The 25,831-nt window shown below is 45.7% G+C and overlaps 1 protein-coding gene across 2 annotated transcripts; it reads left to right on the top strand.

Moving 5' to 3' along the window:
- The first annotated feature begins 4,633 nt into the window (after positions 1-4,633).
- On the top strand, positions 4,634-25,331 carry HMGXB3 (HMG-box containing 3). Of its 2 annotated transcripts, XM_065644222.1 has the most exons (21): positions 4,768-4,851; positions 5,575-5,739; positions 6,126-6,273; positions 6,681-6,855; positions 7,287-7,850; positions 8,473-8,571; positions 10,079-10,210; positions 12,087-12,499; positions 12,846-13,021; positions 13,303-13,400; positions 13,947-14,045; positions 14,542-14,691; positions 16,396-16,697; positions 18,138-18,265; positions 18,888-19,019; positions 19,344-19,528; positions 20,125-20,344; positions 21,441-21,574; positions 21,981-22,097; positions 22,516-22,725; positions 23,301-25,331. In XM_065644222.1, exons 3-21 carry the CDS (start codon positions 6,128-6,130, stop codon positions 23,769-23,771), a joined length of 3,951 nt encoding a protein of 1,316 aa, XP_065500294.1. In that variant the 5' UTR covers positions 4,768-4,851; positions 5,575-5,739; positions 6,126-6,127; the 3' UTR covers positions 23,772-25,331. The 2 variants fall into 2 exon arrangements, with proteins under 2 accessions (XP_065500293.1, XP_065500294.1); XM_065644221.1 differs by lacking the exon at positions 5,575-5,739 and having other exon boundaries at positions 4,634-4,851.
- The last annotated feature ends 500 nt before the right edge of the window (positions 25,332-25,831 follow it).

Raw genomic sequence — 25,831 nt, 5'->3', positions numbered from 1 at the left:
AGAATCTGCTTCTTGAGGAAAGACTTTCTGGCTCTCTGGGGAAAACTCCAGGTAAAACAGGGACAATGACATGTTATTCCTGATGTTCCTGTGGAAAGAAATGAGTAGGACAGAAATGTTTATTTCAAGAAAATATATTCGGGACCCTATAAAGTGTCAGACCTATCAAGACTCTGCCTTTAATAGCCACCAGCACTGTATTCAACACTCTCTAATAGACTCTTATGGTGATATGGGGCCTTGGAGAACTTTTCCTGGTCCCTTAGATAGTGGTGGGCTTATTCTTTAAACAGGAAGATGTTTAGCTCCTATTTGTTTATCCTGATGCAGTTTTCTAGATGGGTGCACTGTCCATATTAAGTTTTAGAGGGTTTGGATACTTGCTGATGTACTGTGCTGCTCTGCAATCAACTGGCAGCAAAGCTGGAGATATTTCTTCCTGTGAGCTTTGAATGGTTATGCTTCAATTTCGCCTTCCAAATTGGAATTAAATTAAAATTTTCAATTTGAAAAGCTATGCCCTTTCCTTTATCTGCATTTGAGAAGGAATGGGAACACTTGTCTAGCCTTTCTATACTGTTCATTATTCTACACAAATGTGTCACTAGGTTTCTCTTCCTCATCATAAACTCTCTAGACAGCCTTTTTAACTGTGCCTCTTCTCACAGCTTTCATTATTTTCATCACCTAGCATAAAATACTTCTATACCTCATTTAGCAGAAAACTGTATAGAGATCAAATTTTAGTTTAAAACATGAAGGTCACCTCTAAGCCTTGTTAACAATTTTATTGAAATAACTAGAACAGAGTAGTAATACGAATCATTGCTCCCATTTGATTGTTTAGGAAAAACTGAATAAATGTCTTGAAAATGTTTTATGTAACCTTTTTGAAAGAAACATATTTTACTTGCTGTAAAATATGTGCTAGTTTGACTACTGTTGAATATATTTGGTCAGGAGGTGACTCAGAAACCAAAGCAATTTCAAAGAAGAGAGGCAGGTTCTGCTTTATAAACACAGAAACCCCAAGTACTATGTGTGGCTATGGCAGCCTCACAGAGAAATGGAAATTTTTATGATCCTGGAAGATTGAGAGGTTGGTACAATTTATCGGTTGAGCAGCTGCTTTGTTTTGGATAAAACAAGAAAATACCTTTTGCTACCTAAATCAAATATATCACTTTTGGTCCCTTTCCTTATTCAATAATTTTGTGCTGTGAGTTACCTGTTCAGTGACAGCCACAATTAAGAGCCAAAGTTTTGTTGTTTTGTAACCCCCACTCCCCTGAAACATGTGAATATAATTTGAAACATTGAAAATGTTAACATTTCTGAGATCTGTGATGTTTGTAGTTGCACACAGCTCCCAAACAAACCAGAATTCATCAAAAATATAACAAATCCCTTTTTCCTTTTCCACTGGAGCTATTTTTAAGATAGCGACATTTTTATTGCAACATTTCTAAGGGAAAAGGGGCTCCTTTACCTTCTGCAGACAGACAGATGCTTTGTCTTTGTCCCCAGTCCTCCAAATGCTGCTTTATCATGCTGTTGCAGTTATTCCCAGCACAAAGACCACGAACGGCGCAGTGGAATGGGAGCTGTAGCAGATGTGTGCAGAACCATGGAGGAATTAGTTCAGCGTGTTTTTACTCTCAAAGGAAAGCACGACCCCATGGTCACCGATGCAGCGTCCTAGCAAAGCTCAGGAAGGTTTAAAATGACTTAGAAGGGCTGATGAAAACTGCCCTTGGTGACTACAGCTAATAACAGGCCTGCCTGACTGCTCTTACATCCCCTGCATGCCTCCCTCACCAAGGATGAGGCTCGGAATAGGTTCCATCGTGGATTTGATCCCTCCAACGTGCCCCCCCGACGTTCTTGGCAGTGTTCTCCTCCTTGCTGCCTTGCTGTCTCGGTCTCACATGAGCTTCTTTCCAGGAGCTGGTGTCATGAAAGCCTCTTGGAAACTGGTGCTGTTTGAGCAATGACAGAGAGATGATGTCACATTGTGCTCAGAAAAGAGGCCTCAGCCCCACATCACTTGCATGACAACGTTGTGTTGATGGAACAGGAGAAGAGATCGAGCCTTGGAAGGCTTTGTAGATGAGGGAGCTGGAGACGGATGGAACTAATAATAATCTGCTACACTTTCTCATCTATTTAAGCAGACTCTGAAGTCAACTCCTCAAAAGCACATGCTGGTACCTGCTGTGGTTCGGTGTCCTTTGAAATCCTTCAAAGTGGCTCTTGTGCTTTTTCAGGGAAATGAACAGGGAGATCCCCGTGTAATCTGCATCGTTACCTTTCATGTCTCGAGGTAATGACACTTCAGGTGTCCTGAGGAGAGAGCGCCTTTCCCTGCTGACACAGCAGGTTCTCCTTTGTAACCTTCCTCGGGCTTACAATAGACATCGCTGCACAGCAGCTTCCCTTGCTCCTCAGAATACTATTACAGCATACCTAAAATCATTTACATGCTGTTAATATTTTTCTGAGAAAAAGCTGTTATGTCCATGGAAGAGTCAAAATGCCCAATTTAGGAAAGAGTTTGTGTTTCTCATGCCATCAACAGCACGCACGCTGTGAGAAACTCCTCTGTGAATGATGAGGGAAATACAGCTGCTTTCCTTCTTTTTTTTTTTTTCCTCTTATTTTTTCAGTTGTTCATTAGTCCTATAAAGCCAATCAGCCCTTTTTTCCAAATATTTGGCTTCGTAATTCCAACAAAATTCTACTAGTTGTGTGTTGATCCAGATAAAAGTACGGACCTTCAGAAAATTACCTGGGTTGGATGAAGCTGCTTAGCGTTTGATGCAGAACAGACACTTTGCCAACAATTTTTGCACATAAACACTAGCAGAGCACATAAACAGCTGCATGGCTTCAGGAGAATAAATAACTGATTGCAGATTTAATACTGGCTGTCATATCACTGCTTTATGGATTTTATTAATGACTTGCTAGACAAAAGGAACCTTTATTCTGCTCCTCCAAGATCTGAGAAGACATGTGATAGGTGGGGTTTACATTTCTCTAAAGTTAGAAGTCATGATGTAAAACATAGAAATAAGACAGAAGTAGAAGAAATTTTTTTTTAAAAAAGCCAAAAAGTGTAATTTGAAAAACGTGTTAAAGCAATAGCTGCACAATATCCCGCTTTCCAAAAGGTTCAAAGGAAGAAGGTTGTGGGTAGAGAGACCTATAAGGCAAGAAAACAGTTAGTCATGTATGGAAACTTTCATTCTTGAAAACTGAGTGAAAAACGTTGGTGAGCAAGTGCTGGGACCCAAAGATCCCGTGAACACTTGTAGTGGCTGTTACACCTGGGCTGACACCACATCCCATGCCACGAAGATCTCCAGGGGCTCTCGTGCTGTGGTGGTGGCACCGGTGGAACAACCACTGCCCCAGCTGAGCGGCACTCAGCTTTCTTGCGTTTTCAGCTGGATCCAATTTTTGGATTGCCACTTCATCTGCCTCATCGCCGGGAACAGAGCGGGATGGACGGCACTGCTGGGCTGACGTTATGGGAGCCAAGAAGCTTCGCTCTGCCCTGCTGCCCGCCCGCTCCAGGGGCCTGGCCTGTGCCTGCTGCTCCGAGGAGCCCATGAGGGAGAAAAGCTGTGGAAAATCAGACCAAAAGTCGGCCTAGCACCACTGGAACGACAAATGGAACGTGAACCAACAGTGTGTCCTGGGTGCATCCAGCACGGCATGGCCAGCTGGGCAGGGAGGGGATTGTCCCGCTCTGCTCTGCGCTGGGGTGGCCTTGCGTGGAGCACAGCGCGCAGGTCTGGGCACCACAGGATAAAAAAGATAGCAAGGATAAAAAGGATATAAAGCTACTGGAAAGTGCCCATAAGAGGGCTATGAAGTTGGTGAAGGGTTTGAAGGGGAAGCCGTATGAGAAGCAGCTTAAAGTCACTTTGTTCAGCCTGGAGGAGACGAGGGGAAAACCTCACGGCAGCTACAGCTTCCTCACAAGGGGAGGAGGAGGGACGGGCACCGAACTCTTCTCTTTAGTGACCACTGACAGAACCCCAGGGAATGGCAGGAAGATGTGCCAGGGGAGGGTCAGCTGGACATGAGGAAAAGGTTCATCCAGAGGGTGCTGGACACTGGAACAGGCTCCCCAGGGAGGTGTCACGGGCCCAAGCCTGACAGTGTTCAAGAAGAGACTGGACGAGGTCCTCAGACACACGGTGTGAACTGTGGGGTGTCCTGTGCAGGGACAGGAGTTGGACTCGATGGTCCTTGTGGGTCCCTTCCAGCTCAGGACGTTCTGTGGTTCACTGAAGCACCCAAGATGATGCTGCTCCTGCAGAGAGCACTCCGCGCTTCCAGCGGCCGGAGCCTTTCGCTAATTACACCCTAACTGCGCCACGCTCCCGCGTGACCAGCCCTGAGGAGAACTGGCGGGAAGCGCAGCCGCGCGCGCCGCCTCCGCCTCGCGCCCCGAAGCGAGGAGACACCGCCCACACGCACACAGCGTGACCCCTCCCGGCCACCGTCCCGCGCCGCGCCGGCCCGTCCCAGCGCCCGACCTCGCCTGTCCCCCCGGCGCGGCCCCGCCCCCTTCCCGCCGCGACCCGGATGCTGTTGCCACGAGCACTTCCGGCGGCGGCGGGTGGCGGCCGAGGCGGAGGGTCCGGTGCTGTCCCGCCCCGCGGCCCGGCCTGGCCCAGCATGCCGGGGCTGCCTGCCCCGCCGAGCCCGCCCGCCCGGTCCTCTCCATGCGGCTGGGCCTCAGCTCCGCTGCCGCCTCCTCCTGCGCGCCGCTGCGCCCCGGCTGGGACGTGACCGCAGCTCGGTGCCTGCCCGACCGCCCGTCCCCGGTGCTGCCCGGTGAGTGGCCGAGGCGCCGGGGTCTTTCCTTGGGGGGCAAGGGGAAAGATTCACCAGGGCCAGAGGGGATCCCGCCGCTTCCCTTCGCCTGGGGCGCTGTGGCGGTGGCGGGGCCGCGGTTCAGCGGCGTTGGTGTCGGCGTGGGGCCGAGGGGCGGGTTGTGCGTGGGGTGGGGCTGCCCCTTGGCCCTGAGGCTTCTCGTGTCCCCTCTGCCTCCCCGCGCGGCAGAGGCCGGAGCTCTCATGGGTGTTAAGCGAGGAGCCCCGGATGTCTTTGAATCATAGAATCATTTTGGTTGGAAAAGACGCTCAAAATCATAGAGTCCATCCGTAACCCAACTCTAGCACTAAACCATGTCCTGAAGAACCTCATCTACGCATCTTTTAAACTCCTCCGGGGATGGTGACGCCACCACTTCCCTGGGCAGCCTGTTCCAATGCCTGACAACCCTTTCCAGAAAGAATATTTTCCCAATATCCAATCTGAACCTTCCCTGGCGCAACTTGATGCCATTTCCTCTTGTCCCATCACTTGCTACTTGGTAGAAGAGACCAACCCCCTCCATGCTCCAATCTCCTTTCAGGTAGTTGTAGACAGTGAGAAGGTCTCCCCTCAGCATCCTCTTCTCCAAGCTGAACCCCCACTGGTCCCTCAGCTTCACCTCATCACACTTGTGCTCCAGACCCTTCACCAGCTCCATTCCTTTCTCTGAACTCTCTCCAGCACCTCAAGGTCTTTCCTGTAGTGAGAGCCTCAAAACTGACACCAGGATTCGAGGTGCAGCCTCACCAGTGCTGAGTACAGTGGCACAATTACTTCTCTGGTCCTGCTGGCCATGCTATTCCTGATACAAGCCGGGATGCTGTTGGCCTTTTTGGCCATCCTCTGGTGGGTAAGAGGATTATGAGGCTGCCATGCTCCTTCAGCCTCTGCCCTTGATTTTGTGAACGTGGCCATGGTGTCTTGTAGCTGGACACCTGCTTGCTGGGTGTGAGGCTCATTCAAGATTACCAGACTTACCTGAGAGGTTTCTGGGGAATTGCACCTTTTAAGTGCACGTGCAGCGTGTCTGTGCTGAACTGATGGTAGTGAGGTCAGAGTAGTAAAGGTGTTTTCTTCTAGAAATAGATAAATAGCAAACACATAGTTATATTGGTTAGTTAACGTCACATGCCAATGATGCTGTCACTTTGCAAAGGTGATTAAGAGCAGTCTTGGTTGGGATAAACGTTGTATAACTTGCTAAGTATGTAACATAAAGTATGTATTTTTAGCAATGGAGGCTCCATATGATGGCACTGAAGTAACTGTGGTAATGGAGGAAATAGAGGGCACTTACACTTACGCATCGCCAGTGCCCTCTAAGAAGAAAAAGAAATATAAAAGTACTGGCGATCATGGAGAAAAAGCCAAAAAGCCTAGGTAAGTTCTTTCTGTCTTTATTTAGCTCCTGCGTAGGGCATGGGAGGAGTATTCCTTGTTTCTGATAAGAGGGAATTTTGCACTGCACTTGGAACACATAATATTGTACAACATCACATATAAAAAATTAGCTTGACACTTCAGGCTGCTCTAACGTTTTTGCCTTTGTGGGTGCTACCATTGCTTGATCTAAAGTTTGTGTATTGCAGAATAATTTGCCTTAGGTTCTTTCTCCTTACTACAGAGGTTCTCCTCAGAATCTTAATTTTCCTTTGGTTAAAAAATGTATTTGCAAGTAGAATTAAATATAATGTGCTTGTCATTTCACCTTAAGACAAACATAAACCTTGCAAATTTCTTTTTCCAAAGGAATGACTTTAAGGTTTAAGTCTCTGGTTGCCTTTCAGATCAGCGTACCTCCTCTACTATTATGACATTTACTTGAAAGTACAGCAAGAGCTGCCCCACCTCCCTCAATCTGAAATCAACAAAAAGATCAGTGAGAGCTGGAGGTTGCTCAGTGTGGCTGAAAAAAGTTATTACTTGGAGAAAGCCAAGCTAGAGAAAGAGGGATTGGACCCGGTAAGTCACCTTTCCGGCAGTTCTTTGCCATGTGAAGAGAGTGCTTAACTGCTTACGCAGTGCTGTGTGTCGGAGAGTCATTTAACTGCGGATTCCAGTTTGTATTTCTGCGTTTTTGTAAAGAATTGATGTGTGAGGCCACTGCCTCTTTTGCGTTGTGTTCAGTCAAGGAATAATGTTTCAAAATTCAAGATGGGTATGTCTAGTGCTCGCTGATGGGGATGGTGATTATTTTTGTGTCATGTCATCAGGGTGACTGCTGGTAAAGTGGATGATAAAACCAGGGCTGAGAGGAATTCCTCTGGCTCTGTCACGTGGAGAAATTCCCAGCAAACTACCTCAGGAAACCACTTGAAATTTAAGCAGGATCGAGAACTGAATCCCTTCCTTTTCTCATACTCATTTATTCCATACTGTGTTTTTGCCAACAGAACTCCAAGGTGTCCACGCGAACTGCAGTAGTTCCAGACATTCCAGGCTTCCGTAAGATTCTTCCTCGCTCAGATTATATAATTATTCCCAAAACCACTCTGCAAGAGGACAGGAACAGGCAGTCGCTGGAACTGTGTGTGACACCAGGTCAGGCAGCATCCGAAGGGTTCACAGCTTCCACCAATCTCACAAACGTCTCCCGCGATGCTGTACAGAACATCCTGTCTGTGGACTCGGGCCACGCTGGCGTTTCTGAGCAGTGCATTGCCATCGAAGGGCTGGCAGAAGAGGCGACGTCCTTTGGTCAGCCAGACGCTGTGGAAGAAGTGGTGGCATCAGAGGTTCTCTCTCACTACGTTGGGCCCGTGACGGAGAAAGTGACTGGAGATATCCTCTTGGATGAGGCTTCTTTGGAAATAGAAGGGCAACCGTATGGGACAGCTAGGGTTGTTATTGAGGAGACTCTCGTTAGCAGCTCCACAGACATCTCCAACGGGAGCATCGCGGTGGCCCCTCCTCAGGTTTCAGACGGTGTGTCTGTGGTGACAGTGGTCACTGGGAGGGTAAGTTGCTCTGATGACACTGAGCCTCCTGTCAGTGTCTCACCTGAAGTGTCCGAGTGCTGTTTCACACATTTTACTTGAGATCCTTGGTGGCTGCAGGAGATCCTGTGCTGCCCAGTGTGAGGGAAAAGGTGACTTTTCTAACTCGGTGATTTCAGTGTCTCTGCCGGGTTGACTCTGCCGTGTGCTGATATCACTTCTGTCATAAGATGACCGCTGGAGGTTTTCTAAAATTATTTCTTACAGCAATACTTGGGTTGGGTTCCACAGTTGGGCTGCAAGATTTTGGGGAGAATAAATGTTACCTCTTTGCTACTGATAGCTGTTTTCCTGCTTGCAGAAAGGTAGCAGGGAGGAGTCCTTTTAAGTTGAAATGTTAGGAATCAGTTCTAGAAAACCTTATTCTGTGAAGAATTTGATCTGCTATTTTTTATTTCAATCTATGAAGAGTTTGGTAATTTCCAGTGTGCCTGGTAAGCTCATTGCTCTTGAAATGATCGCTCTTCTTTCCTACTTTCTGGTCTCATCAGTCCTTAAGGAATATGTTCAATGGTGGTATTCATGAGAGAGTGGGACACAGATTACCATGTCTCTTGTTTTCTGCATGTATTTTTCATTTTAGGATACTGAAGAGAATAGCTCCTCCACACCTGCCACACAGTTTATTATGTTACCTTTGCCAGCTCATTCTGTTGTGGAGAACCCAGCTTCAATTAAATTGGTAAGAAATTCAGAGTCTTGTGTGGTATTACCAAGGGTTTGTCTTAAAGATGTTAAGAGTAAGAAGAGTTTGATCATGGTCTAGTTCTTCAAGATAATCCAATTTGGAGTCATTATCTCAGCTGATGTGTTTCTTGTCCCTGGTTTTATGCCTTGTGTGTCTTAGTGGGCCTGTTTTTGCTGCCTTCTTCCTTAAGGAGTTATGGGAGACAACTAGAGTAGTTAATGCTATCACAACACACCTGGCCAACAGCAGGTTCTATGTTGCCCTTTTCAGGGTCTGTGTAGCCATCTGCGTTCTCTACTTGGATGCATATTTGTCTTCATAAAATGCTGGTGTCCATCCCTTTAAGGGCAAATATCTGCTCTTGTGACAGAACACGTGAGCTCCCCGGTCTTGTGGTGTTGCTTTGGCCACGTGACAGGAGGGGAGCAATGACCTAAGATTTTTGAGAACCCATGTAAAAGGTTGTGTGGCCTGTTGCATGAGGAAGAATAGTATTATTTCGCTATTCTAACCACTCCAGCCATCTCTACTTCTGTAGTCATTGTAGGATTTCATTGTACAGTCAGCACTGCAGCTCCTTGAGTTGTACAAGCTAGCACCGAATCCTGTTTTCCAGGTCATCCGTGCTTCCAGCTGGTGGAACACTGCAGATATTTATAGTGGTGCATAGCATGATAGTCTTCCAGGTGTCTTAGGGAGAGTGGAAATACCTCAGGTTTCTGTTCCTGAGAAGTGCCTAGCTTAAATTGTCTCATTTCTTTGACAGCAGCACATGCATTTCTAGAAAAATCTATCTAGTTAGGGACTTACAGCACAACAGCTCCCTCGGGAGTGTTGAGTATAGAATATTGAGAATTGCTGCACTGACAAAAACTCGATGCGTTGATGCAGTTATCCAGGCAAAGATTACAAGTTCTGCTTTAGTTGCCTTTATAAATAGCGCCTGGTGGCGCTGCTGAAGTTAGAGTAGTTTATAGCAAGTTACAGCGAAGCACCTGGAATACTTGACCACTGCACGCAACAACAAATCACTAATGAAAACTGCCCATACATCATGAGTCCTTGTCTCCAAGTCTTGTCACTCTCTTGACATGAGTCAATCACATCTTGCCTCACTGTGGGCTGCTCTTTGAAACATTTTCTTACCATCTTATTATGACTTTTTCATATTCATAGGAGAACTGTTAGATCCCTGTAAATGCAAGGTTACCTCCTCCAGTAGGTTAAATGTGTTGTTGATCTCTGCTCTGCAATTTGATATAAATTCTGGTAATACCGAAGGCTTTTGTAGAGACTGAGCGTTTATACTCAGAGCAGTTATGGTGCTGACTCACTCTGATCCAACTGTGTGGTGGTTGATCAGTGAAAGGAATAATAGTGTAGGGCTGGTGATTTGCTGAGTAACGTTTGTAAAGTGCTTACGAGGAAAAAGGGAGCGATGAGCAGCACAGCTCTGTGTTTTTCAGCTCTGTCAAAAAATTCTTGATAACTCTCGTTTCAGACAACCACCTATACTCGCAGGGGACATGGAAATTGCACCAATCCTGGCTGTTCCTTCACTTATGTCACCAGGCATAAGCCACCAAAATGCCCGACATGTGGGAACTTCCTGGGAGGGAAATGGATCCCAAAGGTAGATTTGCCTTTCCTTTCCTGATTTTCAGACAAAAAGTGCTGTTTCTTTGAATGCCTGTGGTGTTTCTAGAGCTGTAGATGTAGCACAGGAGGTCAGACATGCCAGAATCGATCCCTGCACTTGTGTTCCAGTGCTTGTGCTGGTGCAAGTCACCATTGCAGGGGACACTTGGCCAAGGTGAGATGGACCTGAAATCACCCAGTCTGGGTAAAGATGCCGCTTGTAATGGTGTGAGGTACAATAGATGGGGCTGCGTTTGGTAGCTCTTTGAGAGGACACGCATTCTTCTGGCTACCTGCCTGAAGGTCAGGAATTCCGTTGAACCATTTGTGGTAATTCATCTGTGTTTGAAGTTCTACAAATTGAGGTTTTCTGTGGTCTTTCAACATCGTTTTTCCAACAGAAAGGAGGAACAATTCTCAACTATAGCAGGTACCTGATCCTTTGGGAGCTAGCTAATAAAGTTGATCTAGTGAAGCGGAGTGTTGCTGAGTAGTGCTGACTCGTGGCCATGTGTCTGATCATTCATGATGTTCTGACCTTTGGCTGGAAGGAAATTCCCAGGTGTTGATGGAGTTACGAAGTTTGTTTGAGTGGAAAAGTCTTTCTCCACGTGATACCTACTCTGCTTAAGTTATTGGCATCTCTGCTAGCTGCACGCAGCAAAAAAACTTTATCCTTAAACCTTGGCAGTGTCGTGGTAATTAGTCAGCTCTTAACAGATGTGCATTCATTAAATTTCTGTCTGGAACAAGTCTCCTCAGGCACAAGTTAAAGGATGTTCTCTGTGTGAAAATTTGCATTTGCGTTCAGTGGCTTTATGTGGATTTGTTCAGAACCTCCTTTGCTTTGTGTCTAGATCCATTAAAGATTTTTTAGGCAAGCATCTTTTAGGCAAGAAATTTCTAGGTGGTGTACAAACTGTGTCATGTCCGAGCTGATGGCTGAAATGGCTGGGCTTCCTTTTTTTTTTTTTTTCTGGCTTTCAGTTTTATTCTGCTCTTCTGGGAACACGTTTGCATAAACAGTTCCACTTGTTTTTATGGTGTTATGGCTTGGGAAAAACATGCACCAGCAGTTTTTTTTAACCAGTAATAACGTCAGTAGAACTGAAACTAAATATATACATACCTTCCACTTCCTTGTAAAGAAAAGGGACTAGGTTAGAAGATGTCCCTTTTTAAAAACCTAGATTATCCTTCTGACTATGAACTCTGTAGAGAACTTAGAATTAATTTGTTCGTCATGCCAGAAACTCTTGATTGCATTTCTCATATCTTTCTGCATATTACCGATTCAGTGTTCCATCATACCTTTGTTGACCTAAATACATGGCTTCTGTAGCCTGTCTTGAAAGTAACATTTTTCTTAAAGTCAAAACACCTTCCTGAGTAATTCTGTGTCTCCTGACTTTCTCAAATGAATGCTTTTCTGACTGCACGTATCCAAAAGATACAAGCTCTCCATCCCTTCGGTTCCTCAGGAGTGTGGAAGAACAGGCAGCACCAGGGAGCTGCAGCTATGAAAGGGGAACATAGGAGATGGGTCCTTGTTACAGAGGGTGGTGGGTGAGTTTGTGATGTTGATGCTAATGGTGATATTGGAGAGAGTTCAAGAAAGACTGATTATTCAAAGTAAACAGTGTCTAAAAATAATACATGAAAGGCCAGAAGGCTCGGTAAAATGTTAACAGGGACTTCGCTGTCATAGGAGATGAGGTATTTCTGGTCTTGTACAGTTCACTGCTTAAACCCTTAAAGATTTTGCCGATTTGATGCAGCATTAAATAGGCCATGGCAAACGTGGCATGTGTGAAAGGAACTTATCTGTGAAAGCCTAAAGCTCTGAAATGTGACTCTCTCTTTCTTTCCAGGAAAAGCAACCAAAAAGCAAATCTGAGCCAAATTCAGGCACCTCTCTTAAAGCTCCAGTGGCTAAAAGAAGTCAACAGTCAATATTCACAGAACCGGCAGCCGTTAGCGAGAGCACCTCCAAGTCTGCCCTGGAAAGCTCCGAGGCGGTCAGCCAGCTGCTGAGTGCTGTGCCTGTCGGAGGGCAAGTGCAGGAGACGGAGTGGGAGGAGGTGATCATCTCGGAGGCTCACATTCTCGCCAACAACGTGCTTGCTGAAGACAGAGGGACAGCTGTCGGAGGGATGCTGGGTCAAGGGAGCCAACAGCAAGGAGACTCTTCTTCAGAGCAGGCAGAAAAAGATAACACAGGGCTGGGGATTCCAGCATCTTCTGAGGTGCCGAGTCCAAATGCCTCTGCAAAAAAGCCAATGGGGTAAGTCAATTTTCCATATGTTATGGGAGTGTGAGATGTCTGGTTTGTGCTGGTGGGACTAATCCAAGAAATTGAAGGCTGTTGGCAGTGCTTCCTATAAGACCTGTTCTGTTTACTGTCTGTTTTCTGCCAGTTCAGGATTGTTCCTTTGAGATTGTTTCGTCCATCAGAGCTAATTTTGTTTTTAAGTGATAAATTATAGTCACAGGGCAGATGTATCCTTAGCGCTATTTCTCCTTCTACAGCAATAGTTGTGATTGTTGTGCTAATAAAGGGAAGAGAAAAAAATTGAGGCTGAGGTGAAACCGTGGGATTTTCTTTCCAATTGTAGCTCTTGTCCTTTCAGAATTGATGCTTCAGCTGCTACACACAAAGGGCAAGAAGTAAAGAGTAAACCAAGACCTAAGCCCTCCTTGCTGGCTGCAGCAAGACCCATGCGAGCCATTCTGCCTGCACCAGCCAGTGTGGGGAGAGAAGCCAGCGCTGAGCAGCCCAGCAACAGACAGGCCTTTGCAAATACCGGTACGAGCAGCATTCTCTGGTGTGCTTTGGGAGTGACTGTCGTTCCTCCCCACGTTGAATTGGTCTCTGTCAAATAATAAGATGTGCCTGAAGGGAGATAGTGACCTATGCTAGAAAAAACACATTCTCTGAGTGTACAGGGCCATGAAACACCTGCTTGGGTCATTATAAGTTCAGAGGAAAAATCTCACATGACTATGGTGGCAGTTACCAAAGATGTCACAATGAAACAAGACCTGTTTTCTCCTGTCTAACCTGGTGCATCCTTTTCCTCCTTCAAGACAAGCATTCCCCTGTGAGAACATCAGGCTTGAAGCCCAGCACGTTGAAACAACTGGGTCAGTCAATTCTGCAGCCACCAAGTGCTGAGGAGCGAAAGGTACCTATGGTTTGTTCTTCAAATGCATATTATTTTCCTTTTGGATGTTTTTCCCCCAGGTGAGAGATATGTCCTAAGTGGTGAGAAATAGAACATAAAAATGTAGCAGCCTTATGATGATGAGATCTGTGACTGACAGTTTTTATGAGACCGCTCAGAAGCAGCACAAATGCTGGATGGTTGAGTGTAGGAACTGAGCTGATAGATGTGGTTGGACAGTCCTTCTGGTGGCTGCTTTGAGAACCTCCCAGCTACTTCCAGAAGATGTTTTTTGAGGATCTGCTAGTGCTTTGATAATCTGACAGGCAATACTGAGTACTGAATCTTTCACCTGTGAAATATGACTGAGTATGCCAAGATGCTGGAATACTTGTGTTTGAATTGTAATGCCTTAGTATGCAAAACAGTGAGTTGTAGTCCTCTGATATTAAATGAACATTAATTGGTTTCTTGAGGGTAAAAATGCTAATAGGTATTGCTTACAGGATGTATGTATTCAGTAGTAGGTGTCTCATGGGTGATGTTTCTTCTGCTTTCAATCTCCAGCTCCACAGCGCTTTGACCAGCAAGGCGTCTCAGGTTAAAGTAGTGGAGGTCAAACCAGACATATTCCCTTCCTACAAGTACAGCTGCACTGTAACTTTGGTGAGAATTTTTCAAATGGTCTGACTTCTACTGTTGGGAGTGTCATCTCTGGGATGAGTCTGTTTTGTGACTTTGGTTTTACTGAATTGCAGAAATGTATCTCATATTTAATGTGAGACAATCTGTACTTTATGTCATCTGTTGACCTACGCCAGGGTGACAGCACTCTGTTGCAGTCACGTTTGGGACCTTGTTAAGAGCGGATTTTTATTCTTCATGCCCTGGCATAATCCCCATCCTTCCTTGAGCTCAGCAGGGAGGATCAGTGGTTTCAGAATTAGTTTAATGTGTGTTTGTGGTCTCTGGAACAGGCCCCAAAATGTTTGAGTGCCAGTTAAAATATTCTGTGCAAAGTGACAGGACCTGCTCTTTGACCTTTAAACGAGGTGTTACAAAGTGGTGAAAAAGCATATGATGTTCCAGCAGACTTTTCTAGAATCTTGTTGGCATCTAAAAGTTGAGGTCAGCAAACATCTTTTTTTTTCGTGTCATTCAGGATTTGGGATTGGCAACATCACGTGGCAGAGGGAAATGCAAGAACCCCTCTTGCAGTTACGTGTATACAAACAGGCACAAGCCCCGAATCTGCCCAAGCTGCGGATACAATCTTGCCAAAGGCAGAGCTGAGAAAACACCAAAATCCCTGGTAAGGTTCAGAATAGTTTGTTTCATCAAATGGCTGTTGTGGAGTGGGCAGGGAAGTACCTTAGTTTGCAAGTGCCCATGGGAACACGTTTTTTTTGTTATGGTAAGCTTTTCTAACCAAGTAATGTCTTATTAAAAATACTTGGGATGGTGTTCATACTATCCAATTCCTGCAAGAGTGATGCTTCAGACAGAGAATGAGGCTGAGTGCGCTCGTCTCTGCCACTGGATGTCTCTGTAGCTTAAAAATGCTGACGAAGTGTTATACATGCTGGGGAAATCACCCTGAAGTCACATTTGTTGTGTCAGCTTTGTTGAACTTCAGACTTCATCCACAAACTCCCAAGTATGCTCTGCTTTGTGACCGGTTTGTGGCTAATGTCAATTGAGTTAGTACATCTAGTACTAGAGCTTCCTATTTTTAGGGTTTTGTAGTGCAACTTTACTTCCACCTGAATTTATTTCTGGAAGTAGTATTTTTTCTGTTGTACAAAGAAGTTTTTCAGTTGACTGCACATCTACATAGATGTAAATAATGAATTCTGGTTTTTTGTTTTGTTTCGTTTGGGGCTTTTTTGCATTTGAAGTTTCAAAGGTTAGCTTTTCTCATACAGAATCACTTTGTTTAAAAAAATTTTTAAAAAGGAGCTGTCCTCTGCTTAGCTGAAATGCACATTCAGCATACAGACAGACTCCGTTTTAGTCTATCCGGTAATGACTCTTCCACTTGTCTTTTTTTTGAAGAACGGAACTTTGTGTATTGTTTTTTAAAAAAACCAAACCAACACAAAACAAAACAAAAAAAAAACCAAACTGAAAAACCACAACAACAAACTGAAATGGCCTGTGTGAAACTCAGACATTAGTAGCTGTGTAAGGAACAGCAGTGTGCTTAGCTCAGCTTGCATTTTGAGAGGCATGTGGCTTGTTTCTTCCTCATTTACTTTTTTTCCTATTTTCTGGTTCTAGATGTGTTTAACATTCCTGTCACACAGTTCATGGTTGTCTCTGGGCTTTGGACTGATCATTTATCTTGTTGCTAGACTAGACAGAAAAACAGGTTGAAGTGTTGCAGAAGAGTTTAAGTGATTACCCAGATGAACCTGTTTGTGTTCTCCCTGTTCTTCTGAGCCACATAGTTTGATTGTCCAGTGCTTGTGCATTTTATCTTGATAGCACAAGTGTGGTGTGGCTAACAACTATAACTGATGAATTGTAATTGATAGTGTATTCTCTACATCACAGCCCCTAGTTCTTGTTTAGCACTTGTCTTCTGTAACCTCTGGAGAGGCAGACAGACAGCCGGCTGTCTGAGTATCTTGTACAGGAGAACGTGCTTGAGAACCTATGGAAAAAGGCAGCGACGATTGTCAGGATTATTGAAGTGTTTACATACTGGTTGATGGTTGTCCTCACCCTCTTGCTTCTGCATCTCTGCACTAATGCTCCAGTTTGGTGACAAATCTGTGGTGGTCCAGGAGTGTTATGTGTTCCTCAAGGGCTGGGCTGTAAAAAGGTGTTTTTGATGAAGTAACATGGGCTTGAAGCTACTGTCTGGAGTCAATGATTGAGCAGTGGAGTAGAAGTCAAGTTTACTGGGTACAAAGGTTACTGTGTTTCTTCTACGTTAAATGACTTCTTTTTCTTAATGTTTCGTCTCCGTGCTTGCCTCGTTGAAAATGTGAGTGTTTGACTTGCTTTCTAGGAGGTCAGTCCAGGTCAGTCTGATGTGCTGAACACCAGCGAGCCCCTAACCCCAGCCCAGAAGGAGATCCAGCGTCAATCCACCCTGCAGCTGCTGCGCAAGGTAATGCAGATCCCAGAGAACGAATCGGAGCTGGCCGAGGTCTTCACGCTCATCCATGAACTCAACAGCTCGCGGCTCATCCTCTCCAACGTGAGTGAGGAGACAGTCACCATAGAGCAGACCTCCTGGTCAAACTACTATGAGTCTCCGTCTGCACAGTGCCTCCTCTGTAACAGCCCGTTGTTCAAGGGGGGACAGAAGTAAGATTCTGTTTTAGACTTGTGACCCTTTCAACCTTGTGCTGATATTCTATGTTAAAATCGTGCCTGAAATAATATTTGCTTTAGCCCCTGATACTGAAGCTGGTGTGACACTGAATAAGCTACATGTGTGTGGAAAGGGTTTAACTGGTTAGTGAGAAGCTGTCACTCCTGTGCAGTGTAGTTTGTTGCAGCTACCTTTTCTGTACAGCAGGAGAGCCTGGTCAAAGAGGATTGCTAAGTCTAGATGTTTTGGTTTTTTTTTTTTTTGAAACGGAATCTTTTCATTAGTCATCTCTTCTTTGTTTTCCAGTCTGATGTTTTGAGGCTGACAGAGGCAAAATTGTGGGATTATAGATGTGCATGATGTGATTTTGCTTTTCTCTCCTTGATCTGAGTATTTCTTGTGTGGATCTTCTTGCTTATGATATTTTTGTTTCTTTCATGGCTTAGTGTGGGCTTGAGTGAATACTTTTTTTGGAACAAATATCCAAATTGAAACCTGAAGAACTTTCAGAAATTACCAGAGTATAGGCTAGATTACCTTAACTAGATTTGTATAAAAGCCCGTAGTATAGCATATCTTGTCACTGAATCTGGCAAACATCCTCCTGTTGCCAAAAGCCTGAGCTGAAACATTTCCTACAGCAAAATGTCAGGTAGTTCACTGTTTTTTTTCTTCAACCAGAAAGATTTTCTTGATACCAATTAAGGATGTTTGCTTTGGTCAGACTAGTACTGATTGAGGTTTTTTTCAGCAGAAACACTTTTTATACTCAGGAATATTTTCAGAACAGTGCTATTTTCCATCCTGTCCCTCACCTTGTGACTTACTAACCCGTGCATTGTAAATCTTTGCTGCAATGCTCCGAGTGTGGGACCCTCATGTGTGCCTGCACAGGCTCTAATCACCCCCTGCCAGCAGGAGGGAGGTCGCTTTGACTTTGATTCCTATTTTCTCAGGTGCACAGCTATATTTCTGCCACTAGTGCACAACTGGCATTTTCCTGTCTGAACTTCCTCCTCGACAGCTGTACTGTAGGGGGGCAGAGGCTTTTCTTAACCTTGCTGTGTGCAGGGACAGGCTGTCACGTAGAATGTGTTATTAGTCACCACTTATTGCCCCACAGTGACAGGGTTGACACTTCTCCAAGGGCGGCTGGGCCGTAGATTTTCTCCACCTCTAAAATACTCTGTGCCCAATGTATGGAGCTGGAGATGTGCTGTAGCGCTGTTAAAAGAATGTGAGCAATGACCTGGCTCTGCCAGGGGAATCCTTTTTTAAATTTAACTTCTTTTTTTCTGGTGTGAAATGGTGAGAACTGCCTTAGACTGACATACTAATGAACTGACCTCAGCTAGAACATTTTAAGTTACTGCAGGAGTGGACTGTAAAACCTGCTGACTTGACTTTGAGTCGTCTTTTGTTGTCTGTTACAGTTCCCTTGCTGGTCCTCAGGAGTGCTGGCTGCTGACAGCCAACAGATTACAGGTGGTTACAGCTCAGGTCAAAGTGTGCTTGAACCCGCAGTGTCTGGCCCTCCACAGCTTCACTGATATTTACACAGGTAGGAGAAATGTGAGCACACCAACTTAGAGCATGACTACTGCTTAAACCTTTCAGAAGCCTTAGGACTGTATCACGACATTGTCTTTGCACAGAAAACTCTGTTCCCTGCCCCAGTATATTAAACTTGAATTATTTTTGACTTGCACTATTCTGCTTCTTCTGCAAGTCAGTCTGTATTTGTGAGAAAAACACGCATGAATGCTTTGCTGAGGAAGACTCTGCTTTGCTTCACCAGTGTAGGTCTCCTCTGTGTAAGTGGTAGATACTGAATTCTGGAAGGCAGTCACTGAGATCATAGTCAAAGACATCTCTGCAGAGTGCTGCTTCTCGGTGTTGACTGGTGACACTGGAGTGGCAGTCACTGTGCTGCAAGGCAGCGTGAAGCTGAGGAAATGGGTTGTCTGCTGTTCCTTGTAGCTTTTTAAATTTAAAGGCAAGGCTGTGAAAGGAGCTAATCTTGCTAATGTGCAGAGGGAAGAGTCCCAGAAGCACTATCTACCTGCTTCCGTTATCCTCTGAACCATACTTGTATGAGTATCTTGCGTATCGGTACGGAATATATTTATTGGTGAGGAAGATCTGTAACCCTACAGACAATAACTGTCTTGTTTTAACTGCAGGCCTTTTCAATGTGGGTAACAAGTTGCTAGTGAGCTTGGATCTTCTGTTTGCAATCCGAAACCACATTAAACTTGGAGAGGATCCCAGAGTGGCTGTTGGCAATATTCTTGACTCTGTTCAGGAGCAAACTGGTGGGTTCTCCTTCTTGTGGTGGGGGTGTTGTTTTTGTTGGGTTTTTTGGGGTTTTTTTGTTGGGTTTTTTTTTTTACCATAACATACCAAACTATGACCTACTGATGACTGTTAGGTTACAAAAGGGCAAAACTCACCTTTTCTGGTGTGGTGTGTTCCTGTTAAATCACTTCCTAGACCCAACAGTAGTCACCTCTGTGACCAGTTCTCTGTAGCAATTCTCTGGAAGACAGGTTTGTTTTTATTCTGCATAGGAGAGTTCTACTACCTCTCCACTGACTTTAGGAAGTGAAAGCTGTAACGGTGACATGTTCTCTTTTCAGAAAAAAGCCTGAGCCCCGATGAGCAGGTTCAGCTCCAGGAACTGCTCTGCAATGGCTACTGGGCCTTTGAATGCCTCACAGTCCGGGATTACAATGATATGATCTGTGGAATCTGTGGCATAACCCCCAAGGTGGAAATAGCCCAGAGGAATGTCGAAAATGTCCTGGCACTGAAAAATATAGAGGTAGGCTTTTCGCAGACTTCACATTCTGTTTGTCTTCAAAGCAGATCACAGTGACTTTTGCTGACTCTGGGCTTTGTAATGCACGATAATTACACGAGAGCTTTGTGAGCAGTTTTCTGCTGATGCCTGGCAAGAGGATGTGGCTGGAGTGGTGATGCCTGCACTTCCTCTTAGAAGTGTTGATGTATGGTTTGGGGAAAACACGATTCCCTGGCGCTGGACCACAGCTTTTGTCCAGCAGCCTCTGACAGTAGAGACCTTGGATGAAAGTTGCTGAACTTGGCCTTCTTCCTTTGATGTGAAGACGTTCATTTTTTTTCCCCCAAGAGCAGTTTCCTTGAGGTATTGTCTTCTCTAATGGGAAAAAAAAAGCCCCAGTAGTAGTATGCAGCATGTCTGGCTTTTATGTCAAATAAATAGTTTTGACTGTCACCCGGTGGAAAGTGGTTGTGGGGAACTCTAAGAGCCTGGAGTCACCTTGTTATACTCAGGCTGAGCTCTCTCCTGGATAATCCTCCTGCCTTGAGTGAGGCCGACACAGAACTGTCAAGTGAACTGTGGTTGTGTTTGACCACCGTGTTTCTTGCTCTTTCCAGTTTACTTGGCCAGAATTCTTGCCATCAAGTGAAGTGAACGTAGAAGACTTCTGGTCCACAATGGAGACAGAGGTGATTGAGCAGGTGGCTTTTCCTTCTAGCATCCCCATCACAAAGTTTGATGCCTCTATTGTTGCTCCTTTCTTCCCTCCACTGATGAGAGGAGCAATGGTGATCAATACTGAGAAGGACAAGAACCTGGATGCACAGCCAGTGCCAGGTAACTGCTGAGGTTGCGCTTATTAAGGGAGTGCTTTACGTGGCAGCAACTTAGGTCTTTTGGTGATGTTTAGAGTTGAGAACTGATGATTGTGTGACTCTTTAAACATAATGTCTGCTGAGAGAAGGCAGGAACACTGGGGTGAGTTCAGCTGTTCTCAGAATACTGAGCAGTTTGAGCATTGTCCTGCCAAGTGAAGCTTGAAGGCACTGATGTGCTCTGGTATGTTTGAGACACGTGGGACATGAAAATGCTGCACCCCGAGTTAGATGTGGTCTGATTGCAGAGGGGGGCATGCACAACATGAATGCCAGTCAGTATTTGTTTCATCTTAAGCTAATACTTGGACTGTGAAAGCTGCAGTCAGGGCTTGATATGTCAATATCATGATGTCAATATAAAGGCTGAATAAGTTTTTACAGAACTTGAAAAAAGACTAGAAGATGCATGTGTTAGTCCTGATCAGTGTTATCAACATTCAGTATATCCAGAGCATTGACTGCATGTAACTAGACACCATGAGATGAATAAGCTCAGATGTATGAGAGCTAAATTTAGTTAGCACCTGGTTCCCTCAACAGTTCAGGTATTAGGTATAAGAAGGAAAACTGGCTCTACAGGCTTAACAATTCTATGAGTTGGCTTTGCCGGCAAGGCTGCAGCTGTTTTAGAGGGCTGAACTGCAGAAGCGCTACACAGGCTTTTGTGGAAGTGGAGCTCCGGAGAAAGAAGCAGGGAGATGTGAAGGGTAATCCTGGAGCTGCTCAGTGCGAAGGCTGCAGGCACATTTCTCTGTGCTTCTCTGTCACTTGTTTATCCTCGCATCAATCCAACAAGTCATTTAAAGGTTACAAATGACAGGATAGTGAAGTATTCATGGAGTCTGTGGCTCTGCTGGGCTCAGTCTGGTGACCCTCCTAGCGAAGGATTCGAGAGAAGTGTGGGCTGTGACGCGCTTTGGAAATAGGACTATTCACAGCTTTCTGTTGCTGGGAGTTGGTCGCGCAGTGTCTGCTGCTGTCGTCTTCAGGAGAAATTATTTTGGTGACTTCCCTTCCTGAGAATGACTGCTGAGACCTGTTTCCTTCTTTTGCAGGTAATGGGAGTGCTTTGGTGAGGCTCCTTCAGGAAGAAAACTTGAGGCTTGAGATGATAAGCTCTTACAGTGAGGCAGAACTGCAGAGCTTTCTGACACAGTGTGGCATCCCCTGGAAGGCTTCAGATACAAAGGTAATGGCTGGTTTGCCCACATACACGCCTGCAGGAGCAGAGCTTTTCTTCACTGTCTTGCCCTCATTCACAACTTGCCATCCTAGATAATTAACTCTTCATTTGACTGCACGAAGGGCAGGGGTGGGTTAGAAGTGAGTGCCTGCAGATTATAGGATAACTCGCACATGGTGAAAAAAATTGAGCCTTTGTGGGCTAGAAGAAAGGAAGCCTGTAATTACTTTGTCACAGGCTCAGCATCATGTAATTGCTTGTCATCCTTGCAGTGCTGAGTGTGGGATTAGGAAATTATTGAATGAAGTGCAAATTAGGATTTGGGAGACCTTGCCTGCAGTCATGTCTCTTTCTGGAGGAGTCCATTAATTTTAGCCACATACAGACTTTCTCTGGGGCCTGTGTTTTCTAGGACCAGCTCTGCTACTCCCTCCTGGCTCTCTATGAGTTTATACAGAATGGGACAGACATCACAAAAACTTCTGCTCATCACACAGGAGGGAAAATCTACAAAGTGTGTCCACATCAGGTAAGGAAGGCTGGAGTCAGCTATTGACTATTATCTGATTTACCAGTGTGGAACTCCCTCATTAAGTAGAAGCAATGGAGGGGGCCTCTCTGAGCCTTGGGAATGAAACACTTTGCCTCGGGGGTCTGAAGTGTGAGTACTCCTGCAGGAGATTTCAAGATCAACTAGTGATGTGGAGCCTGGTTTTGATGTTGCTGCTGAGGTGGAGTTGAAAATCACCTCTCTCTGAACAAGATGAAGTGAATGTGTATGAAGAGCAAACAGAATATCTTTAGAGAAAGTAACTGTCTGGTTACTGTATTGTCTGGAGTACCTGAAAGGAAGCTTAATTTTTTTTTTAAGACTATATTTTTTTTCCATAAGTTTTCAGTTTTATTGTGCTATTTGGTGATAATCCTTTTTTATTTCTTTTCCCCAGGTTGTGTGTGGCTCAAAGTACATAGTAAGAGGAGAAAATGCCCGGGATCATGTGGACTTGTTGGTTTCCTCACGTCACTGGCCTCCAGTGTATGTTGTTGATACAGCCTCTTCAGTGGCGCTGTGTGCAGACATCTGCTGTCCTGGCCTGACTTCCCAGATGTGGGGGAAAAACCAGGGCTGCTTCTCTGACCCCATGGATCCTCCAACGGTTAGTTACATCCACCTTTGCACTGTGCTGTGCCAGTCCAACATGGAAAGGTTTCAAGTGAGATTTAAAATAAAAATTAAAAAGTATTTGTAACCTGCATTGTTCCTCAAGGTAATTGGATCTGATGAGTATCTCCTGACTCGCACCTTTACCAGCGAACAGCTTTTGGGCATAGCGGAAGGCGTACAGTGTTCCTTGGGGCATGGCGTTAGGTCTATGCTCCTTATTAGGAGGAGCTGTGCTGAAAGTGCATGGTATAATGACAGTTCAAATCATGAACTGTGGAGCAAATAGCTTATTTTGACACACCAACTCACTTCTCTCAAACTACTGCTATTACTTGAGAAATGGGAGAGGAATAGGATTGCTAGTGCCTTGGAATTACCTCTGGGGGCACACGAGTGAGGACAGAGTGTACAGAACCACCTTTGTGGCATTTAGTCCCCTAAATCGGCCTGAATCAATTATCCCTTCCTCTGTCCTGGGTCATAGTGCTGGTTGGTGGTTTTGTCTTGTTCTTCTTAGCTGTGGGAAAGTTGTTTCATGTTCTACCTGGTGTGTATTCTCTCTCCCAGTACGTGTCCTGCCCTGAACTGCAAGACCAGCACTACAGCGTAGATGTGACTGTCGCTGAGCACTCTGTTCAGCACCCGATCACCAAGTCGTCCACACGCCGAATTGTTCACGCGGGTTCGGAGCAGAACAGCCACCAGGATCCGACGGCACAGCATCACTGCATCTCCCTGTGCCGAGAGCTGGAGCCTTACGGAGCCATCATCGCTGCCATCAACGACAGCAAAACGAGCAACATCCGCCAAAGGCCCATCACCTTCGAGAACGCCACGCACTATTACCTCTACAACCGCCTCGTGGACTTCCTTACCAGCAGGGAAATTGTGAATCGGCAGATCCAGGAGATCGTGCAGAGCTGCCAGCCTGGGGAGGTGGTGATACGCGATGCTCTCTACCGGCTTGGAGTGGCCCAGATCAAAACAGAAACAGAAGAGGATGAAGAGGGGAAGCAGGAGGATGATAGAGGTTGCTGAGTAACAGAACAGCTGGTTGGTTTCTCTCTCTGGTCATGTGGAGGGGTGGTTCTGGGCCAGCTTCTGCAAGGTTTGGGCAGCTGTCTGGCTTGAGAGTTTATTTTTACAGGTTGGAGATGTGTGCCGGTGGTTTTGACTGCTGTTACTGACCAAAGAGCTGTGTGCTTCCAGAGTGTCACCATCGCCACTGCTGCGTGTGGGTCTGTCACCCCCCTTGTTGAAGGCTGCAGCTGCCTCCCGAGGTGTGCGATGGACCCGCTGTTCCGTGCTGGGAAATGTCGCCCTCCCTGCAGCTGCCAAGTGGAGAAGGGAGAGACGTTTCTGGTAGCGGGGAGTACGCATGATCAAGCGCACAGGTTTTTTAATTCTGAATCTTGCTTGCTGACTTCTTTGTGCATTGGTGGCAGGGCTGGGGGGGGGTAGGAGCAGATGTGGAAGGCAGACGGCTAATGAGAATTCCCCCAGAACGTTGTGAGTGGATTAGCTTAGAACACCGACTCCTGCTTAGAAATCTTAGAGAGCTCATGCATTGGTTGCAAGGAGTCTTTAGTTGAGGAAGAGCCACGCAGCTTTAGGTGTCATATCTGGGGACCTTCCCTGGATCCAGGATTGTGGGTGCTTTGGCTGCAGGAAGTTTCTAGAATTGTTTATCCCTTCGCATAAGCACTAATAATTTAAAAGCTGAACATACAGTGAGTGAAAAGCGTTTTATATGTTAAGGGAAGAACTGATGGAGTGAGCCCCGGGGGAGCCAAGCTCGTTGGAGGGGCTGTATGAGCACTGGGTAAGCTGGCAGCTGTAGACAGGGGAAGGACACTCAAAATTTCTGTGCTGTCTTCCTGGACAGGTTGGTTTTTTTTTTTTTAATCAGCTTTATTCTGTTCAAGGACATGAGTTTGTGTTGCCCTGCCCTTAGAACAGAATCACAAGGACTGTCTGTGGGTCAAGGAGAAACGATGCAGTGCCAGCGGAGCGAGCAGGGTTGGTGTTCCTCCTTTGGAGGAGGCATTGGGAGAGCTCCATCCACCTGTGCCATCTCAGCGCTCTGTCAGGTGTCATATTTGACCTGCCCCTGTCCGTGCAGTGCTGTGCGGGTTAGAGAAGTCTCATCCTGCCCAGTTTGCTTTACCAGCTCCTTGAGAGACATGGGGCTGAGGCCTCTGTCCCTACAGCACATCTGAAGAACACCTTGGGCTGCGGCTGTAAAGTTGCATGTTCATTTTCTGCTGCCAGCTCCCTATCTTGCTGGTGCTGGAGGTGGGTGGGTGTTTGCTGTGACCCACAGAGGAGAAGGATGCAGGACTGTTAAGTTGCGATCCAGGGAGCTTATTTTGGCTGAGCAGCGGGGAAGATTCAGAGGCTTGCGGTGTGGTTGAAAACTCCCTTCTGTGAAGGGGAACTTATTGAGTACTGTACTGTTAAAGTAAATGTATTAAGTCTGATCAAATGCAGTAATTATGGCTTGGGGTTTTTCTGTTAAGAACATTAACTTATTATAAGAGACATTAGTGACTTTTTTCAGTCAGCGATAAAGTTTAATAAATTATCTCCAATTTTGGGGGTGAAACTGTGGCCAAGTGACTTGTTTTTTGTGTGCAAGACATGGAGGACGGAGTTGGAAAGGGCACCAGCGCTGGGTGGATGTACCTGTGATTCCAGTCTGCACTGCCATGGTGCTGGGCCAAAGCCTGAAGCCTCAGAAGCAAGGTGTGAGAGGAGCAGCTCAAGAAATTGCTTGGGCCACCTCATCAGAGCATCAAATAAAATTATCCTGCTAAATATAGCTAAAGTATAGTTCTTATAAGTGGCAAGCACATTGCTTCTGCAGATGGTTGAGTCCCCTGCTCTACCTGCTCTTGTTCTGCAGCTCATGCACAGAGCAGGTCCTGAGGTGACTTTTGTAGGTGAGAGTCTGCAGCAGGTGCCAGTAGCTTCTCTTCAGGATGTGTCTGAGAGCCTGGGCTGCAGTTCCTGCTGTGTCTAAGCTGTTGGCACAGATGGTTCTGCTGCTGTGAGCTCCAGTCTGGTCACCAGGGCCCTGCCATCAGCATTGCACAGAC

Source organism: Caloenas nicobarica, chromosome 13 (assembly GCF_036013445.1).
Source record: "Caloenas nicobarica isolate bCalNic1 chromosome 13, bCalNic1.hap1, whole genome shotgun sequence".
NCBI lineage: Eukaryota > Metazoa > Chordata > Aves > Columbiformes > Columbidae > Caloenas > Caloenas nicobarica.
Note: the sequence above shows the minus strand (reverse complement) of the source record. Positions and strands in the feature narration are given on the sequence as shown.